Raw genomic sequence first — 10,712 nt, 5'->3', positions numbered from 1 at the left:
GAGAGAAGGCAAGGCGGAGGGAGAGAAAAGGGGAGCGCGGGGGAAGAGGCGCGACGGAGGGGAGAAAGAGGGCGGAGGAACGAGAGAGAGGGAAAAACCCGGGGGGAGGGGAGCGGGGGGCGGAGCACGCGGGGGGAAGGGCAGAGGAACAAGAGGAGCGGGGGAAAACCCGGGGAGGACGGAGCGGGGGGCGGAGGGCGCGGGGGGGAGGAGGACAGCGGGGGGCGAAGGACGCGGGAAGGCGGAGGAACAAGAGGAGCGGGCGAAAAACCGGGGAGGAGGGGAGCGGGGGGCGAAGCACGCGGAGAAGGGGCGGGGGACACGGAGGCACGAGGGGAGCGGGGGGAGCGAAGAAGAGGGAAGGGCCGCCGGGAAGGGAAAGGAGAAGAGGGGACGAGGAGGAGGACACCACCGCGGAACCACGAGAAAGCGCGCGCGCGAGGGACGGACGGCGCAGAGAGGGGGGCAGGCGGAGGCGAACGGCGAACGAACCCGAGGACGAGGGAGCGCAGAGCGGGAGCGGGCGGGGGGGAGAGGGCCCACGGGGGCAGGCAAGCCAAACGGGACGGACAGCAGCGGGAACCAGAGCAAGGGGGCGAACGGGGGGCAGGGGAGAAGCGCGCGGGGAGCACCGCACGAAGAAGCAGAACACGGGACCGCGACGGAGGCCGCGGCACACGCGAAGGGGGGAGCGGGGGAGGCGGGGGACGGAGAGGGGAAAGGACCAAAGGGGGAGGGGCCGGGGGGGGGGCGAAGAAAGGGGAAAAAGGGAGAGAAGGCGAGGCACCCCCCCCCGCGAGACGGCGCGCCACCCGGCGGGACCAACAAGGGGGAGCAGAGCGGGGGCGAGGGGAGGCAAGGGGGACGGCGAGAGAGAGCGCAAAAGCGGCAAGAGGAAGAGAGAGAGGGCGCGGGCGCAAAAGGGCGGGGCGCACGGGAGAAAGGGGAGGAGGGGAAAAGACGGAGGCAGGGGCACGGAGCGGCGGGAAAGGAGGAAAGGGGGGAAGGCAGCACAAAGGGGCCGAGCCAAAGAGGGAAGGGAACGACGGCCGACCGCCACGAGAGCCAAAGGCGCCACGAGAGAGGCCAAAGCCAAAAAGGGAGGGGACAAAGGAAGAGAGAGGGCGAAAGAAGGGGGACAACAGGGCCAAAGAGAGGGGGGCAAAGCGGGCGAGGACACCAGAGGCCCAAAGAGGCGAAAGGGCACCACAGCAAAAGAAAGAGGGGAGACACGGAGCGGAGCGGGGAAGGCGAGGAACAAGAAAAAGACAACAAACGAACCAGGGCCAGGAAGAGGGGCGAAGAGGGCAAAAGGCGACCGAACGAAAGCAGCACCGACAGGGAAGCGCGAGGAGCAAAAGGCGGGGAGAAAGCACGGAGCGGGGAAAGACCAGGACCCAGAAGGAAAGAGCGCGCAAAGGGGGACGCGGACGACCGACAAAGGGGGAGAGGAAGGGGACCGCAAGGCGCGAGCAGAGAGAGCGAAGGACAGGAGCGACGGAGAAACGCGGGAGGGAGCGGAAGGCGGAGGAGGGCGAAAGGAAGACACGAGGCGAAGAAGAACGGGAGGAACGAACAGCCGCAGGAGGGCCGAACAACCGCAACAGCAAGGGCAGGAGGAAAGAAGGAGGGGGAGCGGACGAACAAGGGGCGGAGGGGGAGGAAAGGCAAGAAGGGCAGGCGAAAGAACAAAGGAGCACCACAAGGAAAGGGCGGGCGAGAAAAGAGAAGAGCAAGAAGGGAACCGGGCGAAGAGAACACAAACGGGGGGGACAAGGGGAGAAAGCCGGGACAGGGGAGGGCCGAAGGGCCACACCCCAAGGCGGACAAAAAGGCGAAGACGGCGCCACAGGGGAAGACAAAGCCAAAGAGAAGAAAGGCAAAAAGGGCAAACGGAAGGCACGAAGAAGCGAGCCGGAGAAGCAAGGGAAGCCGAAGAAGCAGCGAGGACGAGAGGGAGGCAGCACAAGAAGAGACGGCGCGACGAGGCCGAGGGGGCAAGACAGCCGAACAGGAGGAAGGCGAGAGGGCGCGGGAAAGCGACGAAGAGGGAGCGGCGAGCGCGGGAGGGCGGGGAGGGCAGGGGACACGGCGGGCCAGACGCAAGAAGCAGGGCAAAGGCGGAGGGAAGAGGGGCAAAAAGGCAGGGCCACGCAGACGCAAAGCAAAGAGCGCAAGAAGACGGGAAGGCGGGAAAAGGAAGAAAGGGCACAAAAAGGGCAAAAGGCGCGAAAGGAAAGGAGGAAGGGAAAGCCGAAAAGGGGCGACGGCAAGAAGAGGGCAAAGCGAGAGAGGGGCGAGAACAGAACCGGCGGGAAGGAAGCGCAGCAGGGACAAAGGCAGCCAAAAGAAGGGAGAAAAGGGGAAACAGGCAAAAACCCGCGGGAGAGAAAGCCGGACGAGGCGACGAGCCAGCAGGGGCGCAAACCCCGGGGAAACGGACGAAGGCGACGACGACGGGAAGGAAGAAAGGGCCAGGGGGAAAAGGGGGGAAAAGGCAGGAGAGCACAAGGAGACAAGGAGGGGGGAAGCAAAGAAAGGCCCAGAAAAAGGGGGCAAGGCCGAAGCAAAAAGGAAGAGCGCGGAGAGGCAACAAAAGGGGAAAAGGCAAAAAGGGGGAGCGCCAAAGAGAACCAACGAGGCGAGGGCAACAAAACCGCAGAGGAAGAGGGGAAGAAGGCCGAGAAGGGGGGCGGGGAGAGGAGAGCCCGCAGAACAAGAGGGGGCGCGGGAAGACAAACCAGGGACCAAGGCCAGAGGGGCGCGGGGGCAGAGAAGCAAGCAACGAGCGGCGGCCCAACCCGCACCAAAGCAGGAGGCGCAAGGGCGGGAGGAGGAGAGAGGCGGGAAGGGGGACAAAGCACCGACGCGGGGAGCAGGGGGAGCGAGGGGGAGGGGGAGGCCAAAAAGGACGAACACAAAAGGACCCAAGCAAGCAGGGGGACCGAAAAAGAAGGAAGCGGGCGGGCAGGAAGGGGGGAGGGCGAGAGCGGGGGCGCGCGACAGAGGACCGGCAAGAAAGCGAGGCGAGGGGAGGGCAAAAGGAGCGAAGGACCAAAAGGAGGGGGCGGGGGAAACGAGCGAGAGGGAAGGACAAAAGGAACCGGCGCAAGGGGGAAAAAGGGGCGACGAAGGGAGGACGGAGCGGAGGGCGAAGGAGGAAAAGGCAACGGGGGAGGACAAGGCAAGGGGGCGACAAAGGAGAGCGCGGAGAAGGGGACAAAGGCAAAGGGCAAGGCAAGGACGAAGCGACGAAGGAAGGCGGACGCGCCGGAGCAAGAAAGAAAAACAGGGAGGGGGGAGAGGGGAGGACAACGAAAGGAAGCCGGAGGCGGGAGGGCAAAGAAGGCGAAGGAAGCGGGGGGGAAGGGCACAGAAGGCGAAAGCAGGGGAAGGGCAAAACCAGCAACAAGCGGGCAAGAAAGAAGCGAGGCGAAGGACGACCCAACAGGGGGGGCAAGAAAAAGCAAAGGGGGAGGCAGGCCAGAAAGGAAAACAAAGCAAAGCAGCAGGCAAAGGCAAAGCGCAAGAGGCAACAGCAAGACCCGGAAGGCGACGGCACAGGGAGGGAGGGGGGCCAGGAGACCCAGGAAGGAGAAGGGGGAAGAAAGAGACGGGGGGGGGGGGAGGAGGGGGCGAGGGACACAGGGACAAGAGGCAGCAAGAAAAAGGAGGAAGGCGGAGCAAAGGGGCCAGAGCGAGGGAAGCGACGGCAAGGCGAAAAAGGACAGGAAGAGGGCAACAAGACGAACCGAGCGAGGAACAGAGGGCGGGAACAGAGGGAGGCAAGCGGAGGGCAAGGCACAAGGAAGGGACAGCAAGGAGCGGCCGCACGAACGCCGCAACAAAAGGGGGGAGCGGAAAGAAGAAAGCGAACACGCAAGGAAGCCGCACGAGGCAGGAGAACGGCCGCCGGACGACCAAAGAGAGGGGGGCAGAAGCAAGCAACACGGCGGGCGAGACGCAAAAGCGCAGGCGAAGCCACAAGGCGAGAACAAAACACCAGAGGAAGGAGGGAAAGGGAGAAAACCCAAGCGCACCGAGGGGCAGACAGGGGGGGGAAAGGGGGGGACGGGGAAGGGAAAGGCGCAAGGAAAGACGGGGGACGAGCGAGCGGACGAAGGAAGAGGCGGGGAGAGGCAGCGACCAGCAAGGCAGAGAGAAGAGGCAACAAAGCAACCAAGGGGGGGAGAAGAAGCGAGGCACGGGGGGGCGACGGAAAAGCACGACAAGAAGGGCAAAAAGGGGAAGGGAAGCGGGAGGGAAGAAGGCGAAGGAGGGGGCGAAGAGAAGGGGGGGCAGGAAGGAGAAGAAGCAAGGGAGAGGGGGAGCACCAAAGGGAGGCAAGAGCAAGGGGAGACCCGAAAGAGCACGCACAACCGGAAAGGGCACCCGAAGGCCAAGAAGAAAGGCCAGGAGGGGAACCCGAAGAAGCACCCGGCAACAAGGCAACAAGGGAGCACAACAAGGGGAGGCACAGCAAGAAGGAAACGCGGAGAAGCCAACAAGGGCCAACCAAAGCGAAAAGGGCGAAGAAGGCACACACAGGACGGAGGCAGGGGAAAGCCAAGGGACGGAGGGAAAGACGCGAGCAGCGACGAGGAACCAACAACAAGAGGCAAGGGGCGCAGGCGGGCGAGCACAACGGGAGCCAAAAGAAAGGGAGGAAGCGGGAGCCGAGCCAAGGGGGAGAGAGGCCAGGCAAGAGGAAGGAGAGCAAGGCAAGCGCAACGACGGAGGGAAACGGGGGCCAAGACCAACGCACCAAAAGGGAAGGGGCACGAAAGGGGGCGGGAGGAACAAAGCAAACGAAGACGGCGGCAGGGGGAGGAAGAAAGCAAGAGGAGGGGCGAAGGGGGAGGCACAAGAAGAAGGCAGGGAGGGGGAGGAGACAGGCGCCCCCGGCGCACGACGCGAAGCAAGCCGGAGAGGCCGAGCAGAGGCAGCGCACAAGAAGGGCAGGGGAGAGCAAAGGGACGGAAAGAGCGCAGGGCGGAAGGGCGGACGGGAAGAAGAAGGGGACGGCGAACAACCACCCGGGGGGAGGGAAAAGACGGGGGGGAGCAAGGCGACAAAGGAAAGAAGGCAGGGGAGGGGGGAAAACAAGCGCCGCGAGCGGGGGACGACACCGGGGCAAGGGGCGGAAGGAGGGGGGAGGCACCAAAGGGCGAGGCGAGAAAACCCGCGGGAGAAGGCAAGAAAAGAAGCACAGGGGAGGAGGACAAAGGGAGGGGGAGGAGAGGAGCGGGGGAAGGACGGAGAAAGCGGGAGGGGAGAAAGGGCGAAGCGCAGGCAGAACAGGGGCGAGAGGAGGAGGAGGGGAGAAGGAAAGGACGGGGGGGACGGCAAGGCAAGCAACGGGAAGAAGGAAGGGGCAGAAAGCAAGCCAAGGACACAAGAGAGCGGAGCAAGAAAGGGGGCAGAGAGGGAAAAGCCGCAGGCAAAAGGCCCAGGAGGACAGCGCAAAAAGGGGAGAAAGAGGAGGAAGGAAAAGACGGCGAGCAAACGAGGAGCGAGGGAGGAGGGGAGCGGGACGAGACGGAACCGCAAGCAGACCAGGACAGAGCCGACGCGGGGGGCGGAGGGGCAAGAGGCCAAGCAAAGCCCAAAGAAAGGCAGCGGAGGGCAACCAAGAAGAGAAGGCGAGAGCGCAAAGGAACAAGCAAGGGGGGAGGAGGGGAGCCCAAAGAAGGAGAGGGGACACGAACGGGGGAGGCAGAGGCAGAGGGGGCAGGGGGGAAAAGAGACCGAAAAAGGACCGCAGGGACAGGCCAGGGCGGAGGGGGAAGAGGGGGCGCGGGGGGCAGCAAAAAGCAAAACGCCAGAGCGACGAGCACGGCCGAAGCCGAAGAGAGGGCAGCGGGGAGGGGGGGGCACAAAGCGGGGGGAGGAAGCAACAAGGAGGGGACGAGGGGAGGAAGGGCGAAAAGGGGAGCAGGGGAGGCGAGAAGACAAGGGCAAGCGCCAGAACCCAAAAGCCGGGGCGGCAGGCGCGAACCAAGCAGAGGGACGGGCGACACCAGGGGAGCCGAGACCACGGCGAAAAGAAAGAGGGGAAAAGCGAGCAGGGGCCCACGGAGAAGCAAAGGGCCGACAGGCGCACAAAGCCGGGGGGGAAGCGCGGGGGGCAACGCGAAGGCAGGAAAGGGGAAGGAGCGAAAGGAGCGAAGCAGGGCGAAACGCGGAAGGGGGGAAGGTGGAGAATGGGGGCAGGAGGAAAGTGCGGATGGCAGTGGGCCACTGGAGCGGCCGGGAAAGGTACGAAGTTGGGGTGGGGGGTAAGGCAGCTGCAAAGGGGCCGATGGCTCATAATGGAGTGGAAGGGAACACGGCTCGTCCGCCTACGAAGCAAAAGGCGCCACGCAGAGAGGCACAAGCCAAAAGTGGATGGGGGACAAAGGGAAGAGAGAGGTGGCTGAAAGGAAGGGGTGAACAACAGGGCCAAATGAGAGGTGTGGGCAAAGCGGAGCGAGGACCCAGAGGGCCAAAGAGGCGAAAGGGCACCACAGCATAAAGAAAGAGGTGGACGCGCAGGAAGTAGCGGGAAGGCAGGAACAGAAAAGGTACATACCAAACGAACCGGGCAGAAGGGGGCGAAGAGTGGCAAAAGGGGCGACCGAACTGAAAGCTAGCACGACAAGGGAAAAGCGCGAGTGAGCAAAAGGCGGGGATTAGAGCATCGGAGCGGGGAAAGACCATGACCAGAAAAGAAAGAGCGGAAGGGGGATCGCGGCGAGACAAGGGGGGAGAGGAAAGGCAAGAAGGGCAGGCGAAAGAACAAAGGAGCACCACTCAAGGAAAGGGGGGCGAGAAAAGAGAAGAGCAAGAAGTGGAACCGGGCTGAAGAGACAACAAACGGGGGGGACAAGGGGAGAAAGCCGGGACAGGGGAGGGCCGAAGGGCCACACCCCAGGCGGACAAAAAGGCGAAGACGGCGCCACAGGGGGAGACAAAGCCAAAAGGATAGAAAGGCAAAAAGGGCAAACGGAAGGCACGAAGAAGCGAGCCGGGAGAAGCAAGGGAAGCGAAGAAGCATCGAGGACGAGAGGGAGGCAGCACAAGAAGAGACGGCCGACGAGGCCGAGGGGGCAAGACAGCCGAACAGGAGAAGGCGGAGAGGGCGCCGGGAAAGCGACGAAGAGGGAGCGGCGAGCGCGGGGAGGGGCGGGAGGCAGGGGACAACGGCGGGCCAGACGCAAGAAGCAGGGCAAAGGCGGAGGGAAGAGGGGCAAAAAGGCAGGGCACGCAGACGCAAAGCAAAGAGCGCCAAGAAGACGGGAGGCGGGAAAAAGGAAGAAGGGCACAAAAAGGGAAAAGGCGCGAAAGGAAAGGTAGGAAGGGAAAGCCGAAAAGGGGCGACGGCAAGAAGAGGGCAAAGCGAGAGAGGGGCGGAGAACAGAACCGGCGGAAGGAAGCGCAGCAGGGACAAAGGCAGCCAAAAGAAGGGAGAAAAGGGGAAACAGGCAAAAACCCGGGAGAGAAAGCCGGACGAGGCGACGGCCGCAGGGGGCGCAAACCCCGGGAAACGGACGAAGGCGCGACGACGGAAGGAAAAGGGCAGGGGGAAAGGCGGGAAAGGCGGAGAGCACAAGGAGACAAGGAGGGGGAAGCAAAGAAATGGCCCGAAGAAAAAGGGGGCAAGCCGAAAGCAAAAGGAAGGGCGGGAGAGGCAACAAGGGAAAGGCAAAAAGGGGGAGCGCAAGAGAGACCAACGAGGCGAGGGGCACAAAACCGCAGAGGAAGAGGGGAAGAAGGCCGAGAAGGGGGGCGGGGAGAGGAGAGCCCGCAGAACAAGAGGGGGCGCGGAGCAAACCAGGGACCAAGGCCAGAGGGGCGCGGGGGCAGAGAAGCAAGCAACGAGCGGGGCCCAACCCGCACCAAAGCAGGAGGCGAAGGGGGGGGAGGAGAAGGGGGGAAGGGGGACAAAGCACCGACGCGGGGAGCAGGGGCGAGCGGGGGAGGGGGAGGCCAAAAAGGACGAACACAAAGGACCCAAGCAAGAGGGGGACCGAAAAGAAGGAAGCGGGCGGGCAGGAAGGGGGGAGGGCGAGAGCGGGGGCGCGCGACAGAGGACCGCAAGAAAGGAGGCGAGGGGAGGGCAAAAGGAGCGAAGGACCAAAAGGGGGGCGGGGAAACGAGCGAGAGGGAAGGACAAAAGGAACCGGCGCAAGGGGGAAAAAAGGGGACGAAGGGAGGACGGAGCGGAGGGCGAAGGAGGAAAAGGCAACGGGGGAGGACAAGGCAAGGGGCGACAAAGGAGAGCGCGGAGAAGGGGACAAAGGCAAAGGGCAAGGCAAGACGAAGCGACGAAGGAAGGCGGACGGCCGGAGCAAGAAAGAAAAAACGGAGGGGGGGGAGGGGAGGACAACGAGGAGCCGGAGGCGGGCGGGCAAAGAGGCGAAGGAAGGGGGGGGGGAAGGGCACAGAAGGCGAAAGCAGGGAAGGGCAAAACCAGCAACAAGCCGGGCAAGGAAGAGCGAGGCGAAGGACGACCCAACGGGGGGGCAAGAAAAAGCAAAGGGGGAGGCAGGCCAGAAAGGAAAACAGAACAAGCAGCAGGCAAAGGCAAAGCGCAAGAGGCAACAGCAAGACCCGGAAGGCGACGCACAGGGAGGGAGGGGGGCCAGGAGGACCCAGGAAGGAGAAGGGGAAGAAGAGACGGGGGGGGTGGGAGGAGGGGGCGAGGGACACAGGGACAAGAAGGCAGCAAGAAAAATGAGGATAAGGCGGAGCAGAAGGGGCCAGAGTCGAAAGGGCCAAGCAGACGGGAAGACAAACAACGAGCGGGAACACGGCGGAAAAAGGACAAGCAAGAGAAAAGCAAGCAAGAGGCAAAGCAGCCAAGAAGCAAGAGAGGGAGCGAGACACGAGAGAAGGCAAGGCGGAGGGAGAGAAAAGGGGAGGCGGGGAAAGCGGCGACGGAGGGGAGAAAAGGGGGAGAAGAGAACGAGAGGGGAAAAACCCAGGGGGAGGGGAGCGGGGGCGGAGCACGCGGGGGGAAGGGCAGAGGAACAAGAGGAGCGGGGGAAAACCCGGGGAGAGCGAGCGGGGGGCGGAGGGCGCGGGGGGAGGAGGACAGCGGGGGGCGAAGGACGCGGGAAGGCGGAGGAACAAGAGGAGCGGGCGAAAAACCGGGAGGAGGGGAGCGGGGGGCGAAGCACGCGGAGAAGGGCGGGGGGACACGGAGGCACGAGGGGAGCGGGGGGAGCGAAGAAGAGGGAAGGGCCGCCGGGAAGGGAAAGGAGAAGAGGGGACGAGGAGGAGGACACCACCGCGGAACCACGAGAAAGCGCGCGCGCGAGGGACGGACGGCGCAGAGAGGGCGGGCAGGCGGAGGCGAACGGCGAACGAACCCGAGGACGAGGGAGCGCAGAGCGGGAGCGGGCGGGGGGGGAGAGGGCCCACGGGGGCAGGCAAGCCAAACGGGACGGACAGCAGCCGGAACCAGAGCAAGGGGGCGAACGGGGGGCAGGGGAGAAAGCGCGCGGGAGCCACGCACAGGGAAGCAGAACACGGGACCGGACGAGAGGCCGGCGGCACACGCGAAGGGGGGGAGCGGGGGAGGCGGGGACGGAGAGGAGGAAGGACCAAAGGGGGAGGGCCGGGGGGGGGGGCGAAAGAAGGGAAAAAGGGAGAGAAGGCGAGGCACCCCCCCCCCCCCCGCGAGACGGCGCGCCACCCGGCGGGACCAACAAGGGGGAGCAGAGCAGGGGGCGAGGGAGGCAAGGGGGACGGCGAGAGAGAGCGCAAAAGCGGCAAGAGGAAGAGAGAGAGGGGCGCGCCGCAAAGGGGCGGGCGCACGGGAGAAAGGGGAGGAGGGGAAAGACGGAAGGCAGGGGCACGGAGCGGCGGGAAAGGACGAAAGGGGGAAGGCAGCACAAAGGGCCGAGCCAAAGGAGGGAAGGGAACACGGCCGCCGCACGAAGCCAAAGGCGCCACGAGAGAGGCCAAAGCCAAAAAGGGAGGGGACAAAGGAAGAGAGAGGCGAAAGAACGGGGACAACAGGGCCAAAGAGAGGGGGGGCAAACGGGCGAGGACACCAGAGGCCCAAAGAGGCGAAAGGGCACCACAGCAAAAGAAAGAGGGGAGACGCGCAGGAGGAGCGGGGAAGGCGAGGAACAAGAAAAAGACAACAAACGAACAGGGCCAGGAAGAGGGGCGAAGAGGGCAAAAGGCGACCGAACGAAAGCAGCACCGACAGGGAAGCGCGAGGGAGCAAAAGGCGGGGAGAAGCACGGAGCGGGGAAAGACCAGGACCCAGAAAGAAAGAGCGCGCAAAGGGGGACGCGGACGACCGACAAAGGGGGAGAGGAAGGGGACCGCAAGGCGCGAGCAGAGAGAGCGAAGGACAGGAGCGACGGAGAAACGCGGGAGGGAGCGGAAGGCGGAGGAGGGCGAAAGGAAGACACGAGGCGAGGAAGAACGGGAGGAACGAACAGCCGCAGGGAGGGCCGAACAACCCGCAACAGCAAGGGCAGGAGGAAGAAGGAGGGGGAGCGGACGAACAAGGGGCGCGAGGGGGGAGGAAAGGCAAGAAGGGCAGGCGAAAGAACAAAGGAGCACCACAAGGAAAGGGCGGGCGAGAAAAGAGAAGAGCAAGAAGGGAACCGGGCGAAGAGAACACAAACGGGGGGGACAAGGGGAGAAAGCCGGGACAGGGGAGGGCGAAGGGCCACACCCAAGGCGGACAAAAAGGCGAAGACGGCGCCACA

General features: G+C 64.5%; 1 protein-coding gene across 1 annotated transcript; it reads left to right on the top strand.

Annotated features, from left to right (window-relative positions):
* Window positions 1-1,284: 1,284 nt before the first annotated feature.
* LOC109169297 (hornerin-like) lies at window positions 1,285-9,187 on the top strand (the record flags this gene model as incomplete). Its single annotated transcript, XM_019318176.1, has 2 exons — window positions 1,285-6,258; window positions 6,711-9,187. Coding segments are annotated over 2 exons (7,451 nt in total), but the record flags the coding sequence as incomplete, so codon positions are not given.
* Between the last annotated feature and the right edge of the window lie 1,525 nt (window positions 9,188-10,712).

This window comes from Ipomoea nil, unplaced genomic scaffold (assembly GCF_001879475.1).
Source record: "Ipomoea nil cultivar Tokyo-kokei standard unplaced genomic scaffold, Asagao_1.1 scaffold3269, whole genome shotgun sequence".
NCBI classification, from domain to species: domain Eukaryota; kingdom Viridiplantae; phylum Streptophyta; class Magnoliopsida; order Solanales; family Convolvulaceae; genus Ipomoea; species Ipomoea nil.
This window is presented reverse-complemented; position numbering and strand designations above follow the sequence as displayed.